Genomic DNA, 25,593 nt, shown 5'->3' on the forward strand with positions numbered 1-25,593 from the left:
TTGTTGTAGATGACAGGCGCACAGTAAAACAGTTTCATTTTTAAGATTTACTCATATTGCTACCATTGATAGCTGGCTGCGAATCAAGACTCTAACCTTATCAAACGTTTTGCTTCAGTTACCATGGTAAAATGAATTTTCTCAATCTTTGTAAGAGAATCATCGTTATATTAGCTTTTTGAACTCAAAAGATGTGAAAAGCCAGCATGTACGTTTCACATATTCTGTGATCAGATTTTTTTTAATTTTTTTTAGTGTTTCTCTGCTCTCCCTGGCTGCAAAAGCAGCAGCGGCAGCAACTCCATATGGTGCCAACAATGTTGGTTAATTAAAGCTGTGGGCAGACAGTGTGTAATTCACAGTTATTCTTGACACATGTACTGTTCACCAGTAAATACTAACAATTAATCTTTCACGGCACAAAGACACAGTGAGATCTGTCAGTTGCATTCCCAATGCAATGAAAAGGCAGCAACAGCAAGTTGCTGACAAGTTCAAAGATGTTAAATGACTGTCAACTGATATTTTGGAAGTGGAGGATTCAGCCGCTTCTTCCCAGGCTAATTAACATGTGATGTTCCATTAGGGTGAAATTCAGCTGCTGAACGGATAACAAAAGAAAACCAAAATGGTTTTGTGTTTTTCTTTGTTTGTTTGTTTGTTTGTTTGTTTGTTTGTTAGTAGTAGCAGCCTAGTCCTAAACTAGAATTGAATTCTTTCGTGTACCTTTACACAACATTTCAGATAGAGGATATTTTTCTACATGAAGTTGTAATTCTAATATAAAAGTCTATAAACTGGTTCTATAAATCATTCTCAATGGCACACTGATTCACGGTTGGTCAAGATTTTTGTATGATTTGTGTATGTATGCACTGTATACTAATTAACATTGACTGTGCTATATTATGCTGTGGCCATTATACATGTATTTGCAATTAGGAGACTATCGTGTTTGTTTAAAAAAAAAGAAATTACAGCTTCAAGTCTTCCACTGGCAATTAAAAGTTGCAAAGCCAACCAACATACAGTTATCCCATATTACACTACAAAATCAACAGACTGAATACCATTTTGCATCTACATTTTAAAAATAATTGATTAAATGACCAAACAAACACAGGGACCTCTTGTCCTGGTGGTGTGATACAGTAGTATTGGCAGGCAGAACGACTGTGGGCAGAATGTGCAAAGTCTGATGTAACAAGACTGAAAACCGAAGCTTAGTTAAAAATAATGAGTCCCATTATGTCAACTACTTGTATCGTGGACCTGGCCATTTTTTTCTAAAATCTATTTGCTTCTGCACAATCATTCCACGTTTACTTAAAATCATTAAAAGGGCAAAATGTATTCGGTTATTTTATAGCTAATTAGGAAAATGTATCTGTCACATCTACTTCCCTAGATAGGTAGTCTTTTTAAACAGAGATATTACATTTCTTTGTACAGATTGTTTAATACATTTTATTTCAGTTTGCAAACATATAATCTTAAATTAATATACTACCTCCAGTGTACTCCCACGACTCAGGAGTATAGAATATTCCATAAATTATTAAGTGATGCATTTAAAAGAAATTCAAATAAGCTTTTTATAAACTGCAGCATTTACAAGACTTACGAATTAACCGTATGCTGGCCTCCTTAGCTTCTTAACCTCGAAATTTCCTCTTAAAGTCATGCATTTTGTCCCTGCCTTTAATACCCCAAAGCATTGACTGAAACATTTTGTCTGTCATCATATGACAACTACAGTTATTACATACTGTATCGCAAAAAGGAACATTTAGTTTGAATTTATGTGTCAGTTTTATCTCAGGAATGACAACCTCAGCAGATTGTGCACAAATCAAAACCATATGGACCTGTGCATTCAGGAAGAATGCTGCCGCCTCCTCTCCATGGCCACCTGCTAAACATGGCTAGAGTCCCATTGTGCGGACAGCCATGCATCCACTGGTCTGTAATCATACCCATTAGCTGCTAGTGTAGCTCTACCGCATAGTGCACAAGCTGCACTCTGAGCTAAACAAAAAGCGACAGGAAGAAATGCTGGGCCGATTCTCACTATTGCAGTCTAATTTTGGCCTAAAAGGTCATCAACAAAAATCCCAATAACACCCTCCCATCTCAGGTTCAGTTACATGAATGAGTTAATGTAACTCATTTAACTCTCCACTTGTGTCAAAACATATCTCTATATTGTTGTAGCTGCTTTAAATGACACGACATTAATAATTGTATGTCAATCTGTTCATATTGTCTGGTAAATGCTTTATTCATGTGCTCATCCCACACAGACTAGACATGTATTCCACTGAGAAATACAACAGTTTAGCATAGGCAGCTAAGAGGCTTGACAAACTAAGATAGCCACTTGATTATTTATGAATCTTCCTTAAATTTAGAAAGGAAAGGCTGGAGCCAAAACAGCCTCCACGATCTGCCTCTTGCAGACACACTCTGCATCCTGCACTTTCACTGCTCCTTACTTCTTATATAACTCCTCTGACATCACGCTTCTCATGCCATAACCCGTGTGTGACAAGCGCATACCTCCTATTCATATATTAAATAAACATTTGTTGTTGTTTTTTACCACAACTGGAAGACGTATCTGTATTACAAAACCTGCTGTGCTAATAATGTACTCGTTACATCCCATAATATTCAATAAGAAGAATTAAAACTCCTATGAACAAATGAAAGCAGAGAATATTTTTCCAGAAACGGTTAGTATAGATTAGGTTGTTAAAAGCATGTCTAATTTGTGTTTTGACGAAATAGTAAAAATCCCGACCAAATCAACATAACAGCAACACTTGTTACACTACTGCACACGCAAACACACGAAGAGCCAGTGAAGAGTTTCTTTTTACCTGTCAGTACAGATTTCCACAAGTGCCAGTTAAGAAGGATCAATTACGCTGATAACACTATAACCCTGCATCCTCTGAGGAATGTGAAGACTCTCAGATCAAAACAAGCCCATGCACAGGTGAATTTCTTCATCGTCATCATCAACAACAACAGCAGCATGCACACACTTGCGCTCTCAAAAGCCCTCTTCTGCATTTGGGAGACTGCATGAGGAGTATTGTGGGTGTGTGTGAGAGCGTGAGAGAGAGTGAGAGTAGGCAGGGGCAGAGTGTGCGCAGCAGCGGAGGGAGCAGAAAATCAGTATTCTGAATGCACAGATGGAGACAGTGTGGAGGCAGTGACGTGGCTGGAATAATCACAGGTTGGCAAAGCGTCTGAAACATCTGGAACAGAGCGAGCTCCCCCTCACTTTCTTTAAACATAGGGCACTTACTTGATGTAGCAGTCACGCCCCTCTCTGTTGGTGCCCATGTCCCATCCATTTGGGGGTCCCTGTGAAGCACTCCAGGTCCCTGAAGGGGGCGGCCAGCCTGAGGATTTGGTCCTGTGGCTGCGGAGGCAGAAAGAGGAGTCAAATCAAGCTTAGCTCCACTTTTTGTAAACATTTGTGGTTTCATTAAAACCTGTGCAAAAATGGTCAGATCGGCTAGTCTAACGGCAGAGTAACTAAAAACAGAGATTTTTGAATCTTAATGGAATAAATAAATTGCACAGATAAAAAGCGATTCAGCCCAAGTGATAAGAGATTGTCCGATTCCTGCGCGATAAACAATGTTCCATAGTCACTGTTCACTGAGTGCATACAAATCAAATTAATTACGTAAGCTCGACACACAGGCGGAGTTGTCATGGCTCACTCTTGTGCTTTGAGAGGCATGAAATTGGTTTTATTTCTAGATGTCAGTACATTCTTTATAAAAGAAGCCCAGGGGAATTCTGTCATGAAGTACTTATTTGATTTGCTCAACGCCAAGACGATTTGATAAAGTTTATCGGAGAATATAACCAGCCATAACCGCCATCCTCAAAACAGTTCATTTTAGCCTATTATCTGGAAGACAGCAGCAGTCTAAATCTCGGTTTCAGCTGATTTTCTGATTCTTACCAGCAAAACAAAGTTCTGCACAGTTAGAAGTTGGCAGAGTGAAGGTGTTCACGAGAACCGTAATTGGTCAAAATGCTTCCATCTGTCTTTTCCTCTGCATCCCATTTCTTTTGTTCCCTCTATCTCTGTCTTTGTGTCTGCACACTGGTGATGGTATGAAAGCAGTGGCAGTAAGTTGTGTCACTTCAAAGGCTTGTCTGCCGTGTAACAGGGCTCTTCGCATTCATTATTCAAAGCCCCTCTTTCTTTCCCTCTAAATGTTTCCCCAGTTACTGTACCAATGATAATAAAATGCGTGCGAGGTGTGCTTGTGTCTGTATGAAAGAGTGCGTCCTAGTGGGCGTGTGTGTGTATGCACATGTCTATTTCATGAGGTCTTGATAAAGTATTACCATTTCATCAACACGTGTAAGCTGAAAGAAAGGCCACAAAACACTGCAAAGCTAGTTGGTGCAAACAGGTAGTCCACGACAAAGTAATGCAATAAAAGCTGGAGCACAGTTCTCAAGTCAGCTACCCTAATAAAAACACACATCTGAGTGCTGCTGGATGCATTAAGTCATATTTAATTCATTTCAAAAATTGAATTCTGCAGTGAAAATGGTGTTTTTCCTTTGGGTACCACATTTTACGTCTGCTTGTGAAGCAATGTGATTTACTTTAACAATGCAGTGGTGTGTTTTGGCGTTATTAGTGTTTCCACACAGATATGGATTTATTTGACCTACAGTACATTAGCTGGGAACAGGCCTCGATGGTGTATATTTAGAACATTTCCTGCAGCTCATATGATGTGTGTGGACACAACTAGATACTGTCTGACGCTGTTGAAGCCACCTCATTGACGAGTCCTCTTTGTACCCACCATTGTACTAGCAGCCATTTTAACACAGGCATTGTCTGATGTTGAAGATTTATACATTTTTCTCAGGAGATGTTCAAAAAATCCAACAAGTGCATAATATTGTAAAATTATGATATTTTTTCCCAACACTACATCGTCAGCAGTGATCTGCTTGACATTTTTTCCAAAGGTCTACACCACAATTAAGTGTATTACTTACAGTTCCAGATGCGGTGCCTTCAAAATATATGACTGAAGTAATGATTTGCTCCAAAAAATCCATTTCCTAACTCTATGCCACAATGTATCAGCAGCATAGTGATAGATACTGTGATCTTTGATTTCTTTTGTCTGCAGACAGGAGGACCATTATGCCACTACGTCGCAGCGCTCCAGCTTAACAAAGCGTCTGAAAAGGTTCACCCACTGGTGGACAGTGAAACCGATCTTCCTCAGTGAGCATCAATAAATAATGCCTCCACAGTCACATCGGACTAAGTAATCAAGCGCTAAGTAGGCAAGCCATGCTGCACAATTCATGAACAGGTTACCCAAGAGTCAGAGTGAGGACAATTAGAACAAGAATTTGGGAGGCAAAATGTAGGCTTTCTCAGAGCATAAATTACACTAAAACCACAAAATGCACAGAGGCCTTTTTTGTATTTTGTGCATGCTTTTGGATTGAGCTCATGTTATTAGATTGAGCTCATGTAGCAGCCAAAAACATTTTTTAAAAGAGCGCCAAAGGAACACTTAAAAGGAATAGGGAAATTAGGCTCTCCTCATGAAAAACTTTGCTAACACAGAAAATAACATCAGGGTTTTATAATCTAAACTAGATAAATGCAACAGAATGTTGCTCAATTGTGAATTTGCCTTGTTTTCAGAAATTAAAAGAGCAGATGTTCCAGTCAGCAGTTGGATTGTTCTGTCCTGGTGATGGCAAAAAGATCACTTTTCAGTGCCTCATAGAAAAAAAGCATGAACAGTGTGACCCTTGCTTAATCACAGGAGTTCACTTTCACTTCATAGAAGCAATCCAGTGTTATATGAATGCTGAAGTCCTATTTATGTAGGGAGTAACTATGCATTATAAACAAGCAACAACTAAGAAGAGCATTCCAACACAGGCATTCCAGTTAGTTTAAATAATTTACTTTGACAATCTTGATGAGGGTTGGCTATGTGAAACCACGTTCTGGTGCCACACGTGGGCCATTATGCATACAGAGAAAAAAAGAAAAGTAATTATTCATGAGGTATTTGTGGTATTCAAGATGCGCGCACACACACACACACACACACACACACACACACACACACATATAGATATAGATATACATATAGATGTGTTTTTGCTCTCACAAGTCTATTTTGCAACAAAGATTCCTGTTTGGAAGCAGCAGCCAAATTTTACTGATGTTTATGTGCCATTTCCCAGGGGGCCCGAACCTATTGCATTTCCTTTTTGTTTCCTACACATTTCCCAGCATGCACCAGGCAAGAGAAAGCGAATATCCCCAGGTTGAGAGAGCCATACTAATTTCCTTTGCATATGCCATCTTGAATAAATCATCACATTGTTCAGCAGCCAGATTAGTGTGATACAGGGATTCTGTCTTACAGCATTTACTGTATTAAAAAAGCATTTTTCTCTCAGCACACCGTTCAGCATTTTCTGCCAGACAAAGCTATTAAAATTTGACATCACCTTATTCTAAGGTCAACAGTGGGGTCAATCTAACAATAAGTGGGTCTTTTTGTTCAACTCTACCTGCTTGACAAAAAGGGGAGTGTTACAAATATGATTCGAGGCACACTGTGAAGAGGCACTGATTCTGCTTTCTCAGTGCTCTTGATTTAAACAGACAGTTATGCATAGATAGACCACTAATGTGATTCTGTTTGGATATGAAATCAGTGGAGAGACAGCAGACGAGATGACCATCTCCTGGGAGAGAGCCCAGGGAGTAGAGCAGAGTGGCTCAGACAGAGTGGAACCACTCTGATTAAAGGCCCTATTCCTTTGCTCCTCTTTTAGAGACTGCCTCTTGTTTCAGTAAACATCTGCCTTCTGCTCGACTTGCCAAACCACCACCTTGGCTCTAATTCTTTGATCGATACGAAAGCACAAAAGAGCACGGTCCAGCCTGTGATTTATATTGTGTGCTGCTGTATACGCACCAAAATTAAAATGAAGGCTATTGCTACGGAACTACTAATCTTTGAACAAACTGCTCGCTTTTATGTACATAAATGCTTTCTTTGCTGCTCCACATTGCATCTATTTGACGTCACAGAAGAAATCACTGTTTTTCTACTCTGCAAGAAATGACTTTCCCATGACCACATTGCATTAACGCAGCCAAAAATCAAACTGCCTGGGTGATTAAAATTTCTTCTCTGTCCCATATAATGCCATTATACAATAATATTGAAATTGTCTGCACAATAACACTCACTCCAGAATAAGAGTGTCTGTTTTCCCCATTACTCTAAATGAATATTGTATTTCTGTGTTTGTCTTCGTAAGCACTGATATTGTTGCCATGGGCAACCGCACTATCCTGAGAGGCTCTCTGGTGCCTCTATATAGAAATGTTTTTTGGTTAGTTAATCTCCTCTGGGTGGGTATAAAAAAGCATCTGGGAAACAGCCCACCCACTGTGATCCCCCTGCTATGTTACAGTGAGTAAAGGAACCTCGATGTCCCACTGTTTACCTGTTAAATGACAAAACACCATTATCTTACAAAAGAGCTACTATTTGAAAGCTGGATATAGTCTGCAGTAGCACTTAAAATGTAGGAAACACAGAGCATATCACTAAATATCTAATCAGAATCTTAATGTGCATGATTGCATACACACAATGCGTTTCCCAGCCGAGTAGTAGACCTTACTACATTTGATTGAATTGGTTGAAATGATAAATCCAGCAGTAAAAGATATTCAAAGCTAAACAAAGAAATCTGTGTTTTTTGTTATTACACTGCATTTCCCCCAGCCATCCTTTGTGCTATAGCTCTCTATAGAAAGCATTAACCAAATATAGTGATGAACTTACCCTGTGGGTGCTGAACTAGACATGAATGCTCCTGCACCTCTTTGTGCTACTCACTGCTTTTACGCTAAAAGCTCTACAGCACGCAACATAATAAATAGTTGCCTAAGACCTCATCCACCAGCCAGCTGGCTACCATTTCTGACCCAGAGTCCTTTCTGCTCTACTCTTCCCTGAGAGCTTCTGATTTGAACGCTAAGTATGACAGATCTTTTGGTCTGTGTGTACTCTGATGAACATTTAGGCTAATCAATTTGTGTCCAGACCAGTGATTTCCTGTGAATAAAGTTTGCAGTCAAAACATGTTGAACAATGGCTCACATTATAGATTTTTTTTTGGGAAAACACAGCCAGAAATGATCCAAGTGAGCAGCACAAGCATGAAGTCACACAGTCCAAGTAAATTAGCTTTAGCTGTTGTTCTGCATTACTTGGTTGCGGGAAAACATGCACATTTAATGAACATAGCCATCATTTATATAAGAGTGACTAAATATAGCTCCAACAAGATGCAGTGAACAATATTCTAGCTGTTTTTTTCATATATGAGCATGCTCAGCAAACAGCTACAGATTGCTGTACACCTTTTAGCAACCCAGTTGATTCAGGAAAGCCCTGTCTGCCTATCGCTGCTGCTTATATTTAGAGAAAATCAAAAGTGTAACTGTAATTTCCAGGAAAATAAGTTCTTAAAAGCTAAAGAAAAGCAGCAACTTCAAAGAGGACATCATTGCTTTGTATCTTGTTACAAAACCTTAAACAAGTGGAAATGCTAGCTTGATTTTTAAAACAACAGAGAAAGAAGAAAATGAAAGCTATATCAACCCTTTGTTTCTGATAGCAGACACATCTGGGGGTGTTGCAAGGCAGGAAGAAGAGACAATGAGGGGAGCCTTTCTTGCCTTTCTTGTAGCTCTCTGAATAAATACAGTGGGTTTCGCTGTGAAATACAGACTCGTGCTGACTTAAATTCCTAATGGTAGATGAGAGGGAGACAAACATCAGCAACAACAAAGGGAGGGGAATGCTTCTGTAGAAGTGGTAACTCATAGTCAGGGTTAGCATTGTGTGGCATTATTAACAGTGACAGGATGCAGTGATGGTGGTGGTCCACTGGGAGCCGCATCATTGCTGCCATGGAGGGATACTAAATAGAAAGCAGTGTTTCTGTACGACGATGGAAAATCACTGCTACCTGTTTGATTTCCAGCTGAAATGTTATGAAAAAGGGCCTCGTAAATAAACCGAATACTGAGGTGCAACGCTAGTATTTTTGATGCATGTCTTTTTCCATAAACAAAGAACTAATGAAAAATTGCCAGTGCAGTTCAGTGATGACTCATAAGTGAAATGATACGCTCCTAATATACATTTCTGTGACACACAGTAGCTTGTTTAATGTATCTTGTTTGTGATCAGCTGTTCTTCTCATCAGTGGTCCGTGGTGCCTCTAATGGAGCCAAATCCCCTAGGAGGATTAATGTCCACTGGGGGAGATCAACTCAATCTAGCAGACCCATGTGCGCGCAAGGTGAGGTGTAAGCCCCGTCGACGAATGAATTCCTCAGGACTTATTTTAATCTATGCTTTGCATTATCATTGCTTCTAATGACTTCTTCTAAAACAAAACCAATATGAAACTATGAATCTGTCACAAATGAAAATGACCCACATGAAGGAAGTAAATGTGTAAACCGAAATGTGCTGTCTTTTAATTTTAATTGCAAAGTGTCATGATTTAAACGGCTCTTTAGCAACTGTAAATGTTCTTCCTGTTCAGGGCACAGGTATTTTGATTTTAAAGATAAAAAACCACTCATATGTCATAACTCTAGGCAGAATTAAAACATTTGAGAAAGCTATGATCAGTACCCTAAACTGACTCAAAATGAAAATGACTTAAAACTCTGCTGAGAACTAGCAATCACTGCTATGACTCAATTTCCTGGAATAATCTGAAATTTTGCAACATCCTCTGCTGCTTCTTCTCATGTTTCATAATATCTATGGTTACCTTATATTACATAATACTCGAGCAGTAACCGTGTCCACTGTCTGCAATATTTATGAACTTAGATACGTACAGTTTAGACACATGAATCGCATCACCAATTGCATCCACCCCCACTGCCATCTCTCTCACTTGCTCATTCATTTCACATCATACGTGACTGCACAACTTGCTCTCTTGAACAAATCAATAACTCAGCATTTTTAATAACACTTTCAACATGTGATCTGAATCATGCCTTTGAACATACAAAACGCCGGCTGCTACAGAACGAACAGGCAAATCCACAGACTGGCAAATTCATAGCAGCATTCGTTGGACTCACCCTGACAGCTTTGGCATCTTCACAAAGCTGAACACATCCATGTGTGCTGCAGACTGCAGTCAAGGCTACAGATTCACCATCTACTTCACTCCGGCCCCATTATCCCTCACACTCTTTGGCAATAGAGAATAAATAATTTAAGGGGGAAAAAGTGGAGCTTCCACAAGTCAGGAGGAGAGATTAGTCCTGTTGTCTGTGCTTCTGCATGGCTGAGTGATTCCCGTGTCCTCGCCTCAGCAACACAAATCCATAGCCCATGGAAAAGGATCTGGCAGTGCAGCTTCCCCTGGTTACATCCTTCAAAGCATGCCTCTGTTAGCTGCGTTAAGCCACCTTCATTTAATTTCCATCGCGCTGGAATGATGTGCAGGAGCCGCACAGTAACAACAGCTTTGGAGAGAGGCAGAGAGAGCCAGAGCGAGGGGCAGAGGGAGGGAGGGACATGTATGGCGGTGGTTGTGGGTGATGAGAGTGGAAAGAGGAATGTGAGAGGATTTGTGATGTTTGTGTGTGTGCTTAGTAGCAAAGGCACAAGAATTTCTAGTTAAGGATGGATCTGGATTCTAAGAATTGCTCGAAAAACAGTCTGATCAAGCTACATGTGGGTCTTTCCATAAAGCGAGAAAAGGTTGAAAAGAGCAGGAAGGATTAAATAAAAGCTGGCAACGCATCATGTGCACATTATATGCAACAGAGGAGTAGCAAGAGCAGCTGAAGAGTTGTGAGGACCTTATGTGTCCCCTCCCCAGATGAGGTCTCTGCATCACAGCTGCACATTATAATTCCTATACTGTACAGTGCATTTGTTTTGACCTTTCAAACCAGTTCGGCAGCTAAATGCTCACTCTAATTGATGCAATTCATGTGAGGTCAAACATTTTAATAGTATCGTCCAATTCAAATAAATAAAGAGTTAATGCACTTATCTTAAAAGAAAAGCATGACTTTAACATGTCATGATAACAGGATCTGTCTTATGTTGTTAGTAATGCCCAGAGTGCCGAAGCAGGAGGCTGTTGGAATTTCAAATGGTTCAGATGTTTAAAAAATGCCTCAATGCCACATATCCATTGCATTCGCAGATCACCACAAGGTCTAGTAACCCAAGGAGGAAGAACTACTCTTCATAAATGAAATACCTCAGATCAAACACCTCTACTGAAAACCACCAAGAGCCAATTAGCTTTCTCTCTGATCCAGGGAGGCCTCACACTTATTCATGTGGATCTGAAAGTTTGGATAAAAGAAAATAGCACAATTTGCTGTTATCGAGATCAGTAAAACATGCATTTTTGATGTTAGACAAGACCAACATCAAATATATTATATAAACACCTGCTGGCATTAAAAAGAATAAAAGCTCGACAAAAGTAAATAAACTAAAAACTGCCCAATTCTCAGATTTTCCATTTTAATCACAGTATAGGCAAAATGATCCAAGAGTTAAAAGGAGAGTCTTTTATCTAGTTCACTGCTCGGAACATGAACAAGAGAATCGGAGAATAAAAAACAGGTAATAAGAATGGCAGGTAGCAAAGGATAAATAAATGCATACACAGAATACAAATAGTGTTTGATTCTAGTTGAGAAAATTCATTCAAGCTACAACTTGTGTTTCCACAATCAAGTACCAAGGATCCTATATTAAAATGCCACAACTTATAAGGCTCTTCAGAGTGAGTCAGTGTGCCTTTGCTGAGAGTGATACATAAAATAAAGTATGTTGTCACTTCCACTCAGGGTCAGGCTTAGGCATGTTTGCTGCCACAGAAAAGATACAACTTAATGGGTAAAAATGGGTGAGCCTCCCGGTGAGTGAGCGTGAGCCCAGGTGAACTGCTGTTGATCTGAATATCTACTTAAGAGTTTTAGATTTGAACATCCATATAGCTGTTTTTTTTCCTTTGGCATTTTTGTGCTACTTTGTCATAAACCATCCAACTAAAAGAAAACAAAGAAAAGAAGAATGAAAACCCCAAAAAAGTGCTTTGCCTATGATTTTTTGATCTATCTAGCTATCATTTCGAAAATGTTACTGTTACAATCTGATTCTAAATTGTTGGACTGAAGCATCTTGAGCAATCCGAACAACATTTGGCTGATGATACATGTCTGAAAAAATACAGCCAGTCCTTTTTTTTTTGGATGAGATGGTAAAGATGCACTGAAGAGCAGAACAGAGAGCGTGTCTGACAATTTGCTTCAAATTCAACTGCAGTGTCCTGTGGCACAAAGATTGAGAGACTCAGCATATTTTAGACAGTTATGTTTGTCCATTTGGGTTTGTGGCCCAGAGGCCAACACGAGTGGCAGAGAATATTAGGGTCAGACAGAAGCGTGATATAAGGCGACTATGGCTGAAGCTTTGACCGATAAAGCCCCGCTGCCCTACTGATCCCTTGCTCTCCCCCTCGCTGAGTCCCTTTTAAAACAGCTGATTTCAGCCTTTCTGGCACACTTGGCCATTTAAAACCTTCACTGCTTTAATTTTGTAAGTACTGCCTGTGGACGACTGCCTTAAAAAATAATAAAAGTAAAACCACTAAATGTTGCAAATGATTCTAGATAACACAGGATTTCTTTTAAAAAAAACCATTCAGAATACATTTTTTTCTGGATACAAGGTAACGCCTGCTGTGACATCATGTTTTCATGTTTTCTCATTTTGTACAGTGCAGTGATGTGACTGTGTAGCCTCCGCTACCCTCTGAACTTCGCATTAGTGCCCTCTGGATCACAACGTGTTTGAGGAGCCACTACAGCAAACTGCCCTTAGACAACGCCCTCATCTGCAGAGTTTGGTTTGTTTGTGAGTGTTTGCCTGTGAGCCACCTCAGAACCTCAACTTTCGCAGTCTCTTAGTGCGACACTAATTACGCCTTGGCTGCGGATGATTTATTCAGTGAATTAAACAGCTTTTAGGGGAGAGTTTAAAGATCTGAACGCCGTTTTGCTATGAATATTCAGTGGTGTGACTAATTGGGATAAGAAGTGAAGTGTTACCTGGCTGAGTTGTGCTACGCTTTAAAAAGATTACGGATTTGGTTTGCCAGTTTCACTACACCTGCTGATAAAGTTCAAAGTAATACTTGGAGGCTGTCGCCTATTTTGTGTGGAGTGAATAAAGCTGCATAATGGGGATACTGCCAGTAAGCTCATCACCATAGTTATCTGTGTGAGTGGTTAACCTGCAGGTTATTAAAACATGTTTTTGTGGGTCAAGGGTAGGTCATGTTTTGGTGCATCCATTTATTAAGAACCAGGTTAGAAATGTTTGCAGCAGACTTCAGGGACTAGATAGCCACCTCCAGGCCTGCTATCACTAACACGAGAAGTGATATGTTATATTAGCCTAAAAACAACTGCATATGAGGCCACTATGGTAACACAGCTAAAGAAAAACAAGCTTAATTCAACGGTCCCCTTAAACGTTTAGGCTCAGAGGTTTTTGAGCAGCTAAATTATTTTCTTTACTCATACTATATTTTGGAAAACTTCCAATCAGGCCTTTGGGCCCATCAGAGCACAGAAATGGCTTTAGTAGGGATAGAGATTGTAAATGGTGTTGGTATCGACTTGAATAGACCAATAAATAAATAAATAAATAAAAATCCCTGTCCTTGTTCTACCTGACCCCAGTGCAGGTCACAGTTGACTGTATTGTCATAGACGGCCCACAGACAACAGGTCCTAATTCACAGCTAGATAGCATTTTCATTGTGCCCCAAAAATACATATGCCTCAAAAAAATAAACCCATCAACTGACATATAGAAGATTGTTCCACCACTGTTGTTTTTTCTTTCGTTTTTTTGTCTGTCAGAGTTCTACAAAAGTAAGTCTACATTTCGAGACACTTTTTTGATATACCATACCATACCACCTTTATTTAGATGACTTAGCCTGCAATTTCTTTCTTTTTTTCAGTGTTCGAAACAAACTTCCATAGTGACACGAGGCTCGATCCTGGGACATTTTATTTTCACTGTTTTTCATGCTTGTTTTCTGGTGTTGTCATCAAAAGACATGCCAATAGTTTTAGATTTATGACGATGATTCCCAACTCTACATTGCTGTTTCTCATGACACTATACGGATTCCATTCAGATGGGTTTTTTTTCAGCAATAATCAGAGCTTAATTCAGCTCAATGAGGATAATACAGCAAGATACAGTGGGGCAAAAAAGTATTTAGTCAGCCACCGATTGTCCAAGTTCCCCCACTTAAAATGATGACAGAGGTCAGTAATTTGCACCAGAGGTACACTTCAACTGTGAGAGACAGAATGTGAAAAAAAAATCCATGAATCCACATGGTAGGATTTGTAAAGAATTTATTCGTAAATCAGGGTGGAAAATAAGTATTTGGTCACCTCAAACAAGGAAGATCTCTGGCTCTCACAGACCTGTAACGTCTTCTGTAAGAAGCTTTTCTGTCCCCCACTCGTTACCTGTATGAATGGCACCTGTTTGAACTCATCATCTGTATAAAAGACACCTGTCCACAGCCTCAAACAGTCAGACTCCAAACTCCGCCATGGCCAAGACCAAAGAGCTTTCGAAGGACACCAGGAAAAGTATTGTAGACCTGCACCAGACTGGGAAGAGTGAATCTACAATAGGCAAGCAGCTTGGTGTGAAAAAATCAACTGTGGGAGCAATCATCAGAAAATGGAAGACATACAAGACCACTGATAATCTCCCTCGATCTGGGGCTCCACGCAAGATCTCATCCCGTGGGGTCAAAATGATCATGAGAACGGTGAGCAAAGATCCCAGAACCACACGGGGGGACCTGGTGAATGACCTGCAGAGAGCTGGGACCAAAGTAACAAAGGTCACCATCAGTAACACACTACAACGGCAGGGAATCAAATCCCGCAGTGCCAGACGTGTCCCGCTGCTGAAGCCAGTGCATGTCCAGGCCCGTCTGAAGTTTGCCAGAGAGCACATGGATGATACAGCAGAGGATTGGGAGAATGTCATGTGGTCAGATGAAACCAAAGTAGAACTTTTTGGTATAAAGTCAACTCGTCGTGTTTGGAGGACGAAGAATACTGAGTTGCATCCCAAGAACACCATACCTACTGTGACGCATGGGGGTGGAAACATCATGCTATGGGGCTGTTTTTCTGCCAAGGGGACAGGACGACTGATCCGTGTTAAGGACAGAATGAATGGGGCCATGTATCGTGAGATTTTGAGCCAAAACCTCCTTCCATCAGTGAGAACTTTGAAGATGAAAGTTGGGTCTTCCAACATGACAATGATCCAAAACACACCGCCCGGGCAACAAAGGAGTGGCTCCGTAAGAAGCATTTGAATGTCCTGGAGTGGCCTAGCCAGTCTCCAGACCTCAACCCCATAGAAAATCTGTGGCGGGAGTTGAAAGTCCGTGTTGCTCGGCGACAGCCCCAAAACATCACTGCTCTCGAGAAGATCTGCATGGAGGAATGGGCCAAAATACCAGCTACTGTGTGTGCAAACCTGGTAAAGACCTATAGTAAACGTTTGACCTCTGTTATTGCCAACAAAGGTTATGTTACAAAGTATTGAGTTGTATTTTTGTTATTGACCAAATACTTATTTTCCACCCTGATTTACGAATAAATTCTTTACAAATCCTACCATGTGGATTCATGGATTTTTTTTCACATTCTGTCTCTCACAGTTGAAGTGTACCTCTGGTGCAAATTACTGACCTCTGTCATCATTTTAGGTGGGGGAACTTGCACAATCGGTGGCTGACTAAATACTTTTTTGCCCCACTGTATTTATCACTGGAGCACTTTCAGAAACAACTGAAGTCCCAGGCAATAATTCACAGGCACAAGGTTCTGTCATAGGATAAGAAGTGTGACTAAATACCAAAAAACAAAAACAAAAAAACAGCAGGAGAAAAGCACGCATCACACCTTATTGAAAATTCTTACACTGAACACTTGTCTGTAGACTCATTATGTCTAAATATCTCTTATTTGCAGTATCACTTAGTAGTTCATAGGGTCCGGATACCAATGACAAGGCTGCTTTCAGCCACTATGGCTCTAATATCATCATTTTTACTTTTACTAGAATAATGTGAACGTGTCTGGAATTCATGACACTGAACTTACAGAACATCCTCACCTAAACCTTCTGCAACTTCATGGAGCTTTGCAGTAAGTTTAAGCTCATTATTTGGACTTTTAGGCTTCAAATTTATCTTTAAAAAATGGTAATGTTGCTCTGTAAGTGCTGGATGATGTTAGTTATTAATTGCTATTTTAGCCAAAGTCACGATATTCCGATACTGCGTTCATGGCTTGCTTTCAATGACTACCCTCAAGTAACCAAAAAATGTCTAATTGCAGGTTTAAATTTTTCAGTAAACAAAGCCAGTGAGTAAGCTTCCATAATAACATGACCTCTCAGCTGTGTGGACTGAATTCATCAAACATACTAAAGTTTGGCTGTAAAGAAGCCCTATTAAGGCAGCGGGTCCAGATGGCATCAGCTCGAGGGTCGTCAGGTCCTGCGCGGACCAACTGTGTGGGGTGATGGAGCACCTCTTCAACCTGAGCCTGAGGTTGGGAAGAGTCCCACAGCTCTGGAAAACCTCCTGTGTTGTACCAGTGCCAAAGACTTCATGCCCCAAGGACCTCAACAGCTACAGGCCGGTGGCTCTGACATCCCACCTGATGAAGACCCTGGAGCGGTTGGTCCTGGCTCAGCTTCGGCGCCTAATAAGCTCATCACTGGACCCACTTCAGTTTGCCTACCAGCCTGGCATTGGAGCGGATGATGCCGTCATTCACCTCCTACATCGTTCCCTCGCTCACCTGGAGACCGCTGGAAGCACTGTGAGAATTATGTTCTTTGATTTCTCCAGTGCCTTCAACACCATTCTTCCCTCGGTTCTAAAGGACAAGCTGGTGAACTCTGGAGTGGACCATCACCTCACTACCTGGATCCTGGACTACCTCACCGACCGACCACAGTATGTGAGGACTCAGGGCTGTGTGTCGGACAGGGTTGTCTGCAGTACGGGGGCCCCACAGGGAACGGTTCTGGCTCCGTTCCTCTTCACCATCTACACTGCAGACTTCTCCCACAATTCCACCCAGTGCTTCCTGCAGAAGTTCTCTGATGACTCTGCAATAGTCGGCCTCATCACTGATGGGGACGACAAGGAGTACAGAGGTCTGACCCAAGACTTTGTGGACTGGTGCCAGCTGAACTACCTCCAGATCAACGCCAGTAAAACCAAGGAACTGGTGGTAGACTTCCACAGGCACAAGCATTCTCCACTGCAACCACTGAACATCCAAGGTATGGACATTGAGGCTGTGGACAGCTACAGGTACCTTGGTGTTCATCTGAACAATAGACTGAACTGGACTCATAACTCAGACGCCCTCTACAGGAAAGGGCAGAGCAGGCTGTACCTGCTGCGGAGACTCAGGTCGTTTGGAGTGGAGGGCCCACTCCTGAAGACCTTCTATGACTCTGTTGTGGCTTCTGCTATCTTTTATGGCGTGGTCTGCTGGGGCGGCAGCATCTCTGCTGGGGACAGGAAGAGACTGAACAGGGTGATCCGAAGGGCCAGCTCTGTTCTAGGATGCCCTCTGGACCCAGTGGAGGTGGTGAGTGACAGGAGAACGGCGGCTAAGCTGTCATCCCTGTTGGACAACATCTCCCACCCCATGCAGCAGACTGTGACAGCACTGAGCAGCTCCTTCAGTGGGAGACTGCGGCACCCACGGTGTGGGACGGAGAGATTTCGCAGGTCTTTCCTCCCCACTGCTGTCAGACTCCATAATAAAGACTTTAACTGATCAAGCACACACATCCATACATATGCAATAATACTAAGTGCAATAATCCTTTCTGTCATCGTTGTATTTTTACTCAGTTGTATATAGTATTTGTATTTGTATTCTATTTTTATCTTATTGTATATTTATTTTATTTTATTCTACTGTATATAGTATTTTATTCTATTCTGTACAGTTGTGTACTGTATTTATTCTTATTGTATTCTAATTTTTGCCTCATAACTTTTGCACTGTCCACTTCCTGCTGTGACAAAACAAATTTCCCACGTGTGGGACTAATAAAGGTTATCTTATCTTATCTTATCTTAATCTATGAGGAAACTGCAGTTACATAACTTTGTGTAGCACCTGTTATACACTGGCATTTGAGTGGATAACCTCAACCACCTACTGTCACCATTCTACTACAAAATGCAAAGATGTAAAATAAAACGTTTTTATATAAGTTGTAAACACTATTTGTCTTTCACACCCACAGAAATATGATTGCAATGTATTGGTAAAAAGTAAGTTGGCCAACCCATGACCTTAAATCAATACACAGCAACAACCACAATCAATTCTTAAGTCAAGGAAAAAGCTAAAAGGTAATGAAATGCCCTCTAGAACATACAAATATGTTTATCTTTATGATTACACCAACTAGTTCTCACTGACATATGAAATACTAAAAAAAACACACCAATCCACAGCACTGTACTCACTGAATAACAGTGAAGATGCCGAGTTCATTGTCATCTGGGTCCATTGCTGGTGACAAGTCTAATCAAATTTAAAGCAGTGCTTGTTTCTGTTTTTCCTGTCCAGGCCTTTTAAGCCTTCTTCACTGATGCGTGCTCCCGTCCTTCCTCCTGACTCCAGAGTTTCTCGCTGCTTGATTTGGATTTTTAATAGTCAACTGCACTCCGCCTGACTAAGCCATTCAGTTATTATTACATACAGTGCCCCTGTCCAAGTGAGTGGCCAGTGCCCTGGAGGCGGAGACCGAGCTTGTCGCTTCTGCCTCAGTAATGAAATAACATCACATTCCGGTCCGGTGCACCAGAAAACACAGAGAGATCAATGCTGAACAGCTGGGCTCCAATGGGGTGCTGTGCTGGTTAAAGCTGCCTCGATGAGCAAGGCTCTCATGAAAAACATATTTCGTTTGGGTGATCACACCTGTGGTGTTTTCATATTTCATCCTTACTTGACTCGTCATGCCAAGTTAAGATTTTCCAGTTTTTCCCGTTCAGACTGCTATAAACATCACTGCTTGCACTATAGTCTCAGCTTACTACGAAATTACATTATCTGAAATATTTATCTTATCCCTGTTTGAGGCATTTGGAAATGGCATGTGTTTTATCATCCATGAGAGCTTAAAAATTAAGCTTCAAGCATAATCCAAACTCTATCACTAGCTGCCTGCCAACTGTCACCCCTAACAGAGCCTAACCTAAATCCTATATAAACCAATGAATTAGATCTTAACCTCAATATTATACAGTAGCACAATACAGTATTATTTTTATCTAATATATCCATTATTTCATTATTCATACTAGTCTTTCCTTAAAAAAGTACAATAATGTAGCCTGTTAAACTGTGTATGCGTGGTGTTTTTGTTAACATTTTAGGCTTTTATGGCATTTTCTCACAAAACCGCTGCATTGTGCTGTCATGATAGTTCACGCGGGATTATACCATGTTGATTCTCTCATGCATGAATGGCATACACAGTCTTCCATTAGTTATGAACCGAGGCACGTGTCTTTGCCTCTGCAAGCAAATGGAGCTGCTTGCATAACACATCCCATGGCAAGTACACACAGTGGTCTACTACAAGTGAAAGTTCAGCTTCCTAAATAACAACAAGAAAGTGCAACAGAAAGTCTGGGCCTGTTTTTCATAAAAAATATTTCTTTATATACACATATATATATATATATGTATATATATATATATATATATATATATATATATATATATATATATGTTCTGCATAGGCCTGTTCTGCATAGGCCTGAACCCCCTCAGTGAGATCATTAACAAGACTGGCTACGGATACCGACTACGGAACGGAGCAGTTGTCAGCCACCTCCTGTACATGGATGACATCAAGCTGTATGCCAAGAGTGAACGAGACATCGATTCACTGATCCACACTACCAGGCTATACAGCAATGACATTGGAATGTCGTTCGGACTGGAGAAGTGTAGTCGGATGGTAACAAAGAGAGGGAAGGTAGTCAGAACTGAGGGGATTGAACTACCAGAAGGCAACATTGCAGACATAGAGGACAGTTACAAGTACCTGGGGATCCCGCAGGCAAATGGGAACCATGAAGAGGCCGCTAGAAAGGCTGCAACCACCAAGTACCTGCAGAGGGTCAGGCAAGTCCTGAGGAGTCAGCTGAATGGTAAGAACAAGATCCGGGCCATCAACACGTATGCCCTGCCCGTGATCAGGTACCCTGCTGGGGTAATAGGCTGGCCAAAGGAGGAGATAGAAGCCACTGACATAAAGACAAGAAAGCTCCTTACCATGCATGGAGGGTTTCACCCCAAGTCCAGCACCCTGAGGCTGTACGCTAAGCGGAAGGAAGGGGGCCGGGGACTGGTGAGTGTCAGCACCACAGTCCAGGATGAGACAAGGAACATCCAAGAATACATTGGGAAGATGGCCCCAACTGACCGAGTGCTCAGTGAATACCTCAGGCAGCAGAAACCCAAGAAAGAGGAGGGAGACGAGGAACCATCATGGAAGGACAGGCCCCTGCACGGTATGTACCACCGGCAGATAGAGGAGGTGGCTGATATCCAGAAATCCTACCAGTGGCTGGACAAAGCTGGACTGAAAGACAGCACAGAGGCACTAATCATGGCAGCACAAGAACAAGCTCTGAGTACAAGATCCATAGAGGCTGGGGTCTATCACACCAGGCAAGACCCCAGGTGCAGGCTGTGTAAAGATGCCCCAGAGACAATCCAGCACATAACAGCAGGGTGCAAGATGCTAGCAGGCAAGGCATACATGGAACGCCATAACCAAGTGGCCGGCATAGTGTACAGGAACATCTGTGCCGAGTATAACCTAGAAGTCCCGAGGTCAAAATGGGAGATGCCCCCAAGGGTGGTGGAGAATGACCGAGCTAAGATCCTGTGGGACTTCCAGATACAGACGGACAAAATGGTGGTGGCTAACCAACCGGACATAGTGGTGGTAGACAAACAGAAGAAGACGGCCGTAGTGATCGATGTAGCGGTTCCGAATGACAGCAATATCAGGAAGAAGGAACACGAGAAGCTGGAGAAATACCAAGGGCTCAGAGAAGAGCTCGAGAGGATGTGGAGGGTGAAGGTAACGGTGGTCCCCGTGGTAATCGGAGCCCTAGGTGCGGTGACTTCCAAGCTAGGCGAGTGGCTCCAGCAGATCCCGGGAACAACATCGGAGATCTCTGTCCAGAAGAGCGCAGTCCTGGGAACAGCTAAGATACTGCGCAGGACCCTCAAGCTCCCAGGCCTCTGGTAGAGGACCCGAGCTTGAAGGATAAAACCGCCCGCAGGGGCGTGCTGGGTGTAGTATATATATATATATATATATATTGCACCAGATTATTGCTGTAGTTATGTGTGCACATTGCCAACTGAGGACAGTTTTTGTTTATGTATATCAAGGATCTAGGCACGGCCATATGGCCAGGAAGGAGTGCTGTGTCTAGTTAAAGCAGACAAAAGCAGACCTTTCTGTGAGATAAATACCACACATGAATCCATCCAATCATGTGGCCGACTGCTCGCCCTTGGGCCACAGCGCCATGCATCAGTGGCCTGTTTTTCCATGACAAACAGGCCGCAGCACTTAGAGTGGGGACAGGGGATGTGCAAAGTGCAATGACCCTGCACAGTGTACATGACTAAGAATCACATTTAGCATGTTGTCTTGGGGTTATAACAGGGATGATTTAAGATGTTGATGATAGGCAGTGTGCTTTCTGTACTCATTTGATTTATTGTGCTGTTCACTGAGTGTGGGTGGCTAGCCAATCTGATTTCTTAGAACAATGTAAAATGCCATGCTCCTTTGCAAATTGCACTGGCATCTTATATGACTGCAACATTTAGTTTTTAACGGGCAAAAAAAAAGCCTAATGCATCTTTGCATTGACATTGGCCTTGGCAGGAGATTTGCTCTGCTAGTGTCCTTCTAGTTATTTAGTCCAACAGACTTAAGTGCAATGCTCTAAAATAGGTAAGAAACAAAAAGTCAAATAATAAAATTCAAACTAAGCAAAAGGTGCCGTTACATCTACAAGCAAAAGACCCGAAAGTGGCACAAGTTGGTTTCCAGTCCATCAAAGCAGATTTTGCCTCATATAATAACAATAAAAGTGACTTTTTCATTACTTTGTGGAGCAGAACAAACAGTAGCTGCATTCATTTGCATAAAATGATGAGAGTGGTTCCATGCAGAACAAAAATCATATTGATATAATAAAAGCAACTGCTTGGCTCAACCTTTATGTTGCAAATCTATTTGAAAAAGCTGTCAAGCTCATTTTTTCGCGATAATGTGATTTACACTATTTGCCTGCAAATCTTATTCGTTATAATTATCTACATTGCCATATTGCCTTGCCACAGGTAATTCATCATAATTAATTAAACAAATTGAAATGGTATTAAAGGCAGTTGGACAGAGCCCTTGTTCTCATTAAGTCTAAAAGACAGTCTTGTATTGATTTATTTATTTTAATTACACAATTTAACCAATGTGCCTTGTCAGTAATACAGAGCATTTACAACACCAGCAGCTAAAAACAAGTTGTTAAATATACTCATGCCATAGACAGGAAGTACACAGAAGTCAATCGCACTCAATAAGATCCCAGGATATCACGTTCCTCAAATCAGATAGCCACTCTTGTGTCAACACACTACAGAAGCTCCTCCCTGCTGCCCGGGGAGGATAGGATTCACAGCATCCAGCAATTATCTGTAATGTGGGAGAAAAATCAATGTGCCCATGGAAAGCTGCTAAGGTCACCAAGCCGACGCTGTCACTTGAATCAGGAGCTCAGTGTTGCTGCAGGCTGGGCTCCAAGCCTCTTGGCCAGAATTTGTGAGCGCACGCATCATTTCTAATGCCATGGATTAGGGTATTATTAGCCCGACAATATGCAGCATAATTGGTTTTTGCATGTGATCATGGCTGAATAGAAATTTATCAAAAAAAATAAAAAGAAATTCAGCCATTAGTTACTAGTTTGAAATATAACTCCCTACGCAACTTTTTCAATTTTGTCACCACTGTTCCAAATAAACAATATGCATTGTACTTTGAATGCTATGCATATTAGAGAATTATTAGTTTAGTTTTCATGCCTCAGTCCAAAAGAAGTTACACATTACTGCAGGCAAAGTTACACCTGACAAGATTTACTGTCTATAGCAGAGTGGTTTGATTTGATTTGACACACAATTTTCTGTAAGAAACGTATACCACAGTCAAGTAGGTGACATATTTCAACCCCAAATAATTTGCACATAAACTCATGTATCTTTTGTTAATCACAAAAAAAGTGCAACAGCTTTTGACTCACCTCTTCTGCTGCCGGTATCTATCCAAACTGCCACCAAAACAAATTTCATGTCTGCCTGTTTTGCCAATTTCCATGTTTTCTCTCTCAGGTATGAACTCCCAACTGGAACAGTGTGAGTGTGCCCTGTCTGTGGGTGACAAGATCCTGACAGTACGCTAAGAGGAGGGAGGGGCAGGCCTCCTTGAAACATTGATAGTCTGGTGTAAATTCTATTAACAGCAACACGATATTGAGAAGAATGGAAAATCAATACCTTGTGGCCAGTAATGTTTGAAGGATCAGGCCGAGTGGAAAAGTGAGATGGCATGGTGTAGCTGTAATGCAGAGACTGCTTCTGTAAGTGGTTAATCGGGTGCTTGTCTGACATCTCGATTGCATTTTCCTCTCACCATTACGCCCATTTTCTCCCTTCGCTGTAGAGAAGATGCGCTATTAAATGTAAGAGATGGTAATCTGAGAAATAATAAAAGCCTCCAATCTGATATAGATGCACTATTCTAAAGAGATTAAAAACAGGGTTTTGTCTTCCCTTCTCGCGTTTCAGAAGACAAACGAATTTTGCTTCACTTCTGTGCCAAAGGCGTCAACACTGGGGCTGCCTACCCATGTGCCATGTACACGTTTGAATCTTGAAGAGCACAGCTCAAAAATGTTGGGGCGTCCACGATGACTGGATGAAACTCTTGCATGCTGCAGCTTTAAAGTGAAACCTCCATTTTTGTGTTTTAACCTTAAACAAAGGAAACTGGATCTGCACAACTGTAACATAATCACATAGTTTCTCCCCTCTGCATCACAGGCTTAAAAAAAAAGAAAAATCCTCGACACTATTAGAAAGCTGTCTCCCCGTTTATGCTCACTGACAGCTAAACAATAGTTACCATAAACAGAAAGAGCAAACGCACCATTTCAAAAGGTGTCACTCTATTTTTGGTTTGTCCCTTTTGGACAGGCTGTCACTTTAATGTGGATTAATAAAGGTTCATAACACAGTGATGCCATTGGGTGCTTGAATTAAACATGTGCTTCACAGTCCACCAGCACAGACAAGTGACAGAAAGGAGTTACTGCAGTAAGCTGAATTAGACTTATTATGCAATGTTTATGTTTTTGTATGGTTCTTAGATACAAATGTGCAGAGTTTATCATGCAGGAATTTGCAGCAATGCCATATTCTGCAGTGCATTTGATTCCATAATGGTTATATCATAAAGTAATTGCAGACAAAAAAAGAGACACATTTGCCTTTTTTCTAACAAAATGCAAAACTGTGCAAAATATAAATGCCAAAAATGCGCTGAACCCCTGCTTCTCAAGAATTAGATTGAACAGAATCTATTAGCCCTCTAAATGCATATTCATTTGCTATTGTGATGTATTGTGTTTTATAGCATCTGAATACCGCCACTAAGTCAGAATACACTCTTGCATATTTAGGACCCTAAGGAGCGGCTATATTGATAAATTTCTGTCTTGAAAAGAGAACAGATTTCATTTAACTGCATATTAATATTTTCAGTTGTGTTTAATCAAATTGCCCTCAGCTAACCTGAGGCTATGTGACATCTCAGCATAAATATTCTATACAATGCGCACATGTGGCTAAAAGGTTGCTAATAAGTTGCAGATACTAAATGCAAAGATGGCTAGTCTGTCCAAAAACAGTAAAATCTCCATAGAGCTGCATACCATGCCTTTACTCATTTGACAAAGTGAGTAATTTAATGCCATCTAGTGGTCTGCTGTAAAGTTCTTGTTTGTTCAAACCAAATAAAGCATATAATCTCTCAGCTCTTGCCATGCTGACTCATACAATGTGGCACATTCTTGTACACATAATTCAAATGCTTCCCATTGAAAGTCTTTCTTAAACAACCAGTAAGCCTCAAAATACAACACATATGTTTCTAGAGTTTAAAAAAATCTGCACTGTGCTCTTCATATTTTCATCACAAATCGGAG

At 41.1% G+C, this 25,593-nt stretch overlaps 1 protein-coding gene across 5 annotated transcripts in view; it reads right to left on the bottom strand.

Annotated features, from left to right (window-relative positions):
* LOC146556729 (FERM and PDZ domain-containing protein 4-like) overlaps positions 1-23,718 on the bottom strand; it is a 38,250-nt gene extending 14,532 nt beyond the window's left edge. Inside the window, exons 1-3 of one of the 5 annotated variants that reach the window (XM_085250340.1) lie at positions 11,371-11,441; positions 10,232-10,621; positions 3,317-3,433 (exon numbers count right to left, since the gene is read on the bottom strand). In XM_085250340.1, the coding sequence (XP_085106466.1) occupies positions 3,317-3,433; positions 10,232-10,272 (158 nt within the window). In that variant the 5' untranslated portion in view covers positions 10,273-10,621; positions 11,371-11,441. Of the gene's footprint in view, positions 1-2,882; positions 3,063-3,316; positions 3,434-10,231; positions 10,667-11,370; positions 11,442-18,750; positions 18,962-23,631 lie in introns of those variants that run through there. The other 4 variants (XM_085250338.1, XM_085250339.1, XM_085250341.1 and 1 more) reach the window with 4 other exon arrangements.
* Between the last annotated feature and the right edge of the window lie 1,875 nt (positions 23,719-25,593).

The sequence above is a fragment of the Mchenga conophoros genome, linkage group LG16, assembly GCF_057382185.1.
Source record: "Mchenga conophoros isolate Kocher_MC1m ecotype Shallow Benthic linkage group LG16, M_conophoros_male_GT1.1, whole genome shotgun sequence".
Taxonomy (NCBI): domain Eukaryota; kingdom Metazoa; phylum Chordata; class Actinopteri; order Cichliformes; family Cichlidae; genus Mchenga; species Mchenga conophoros.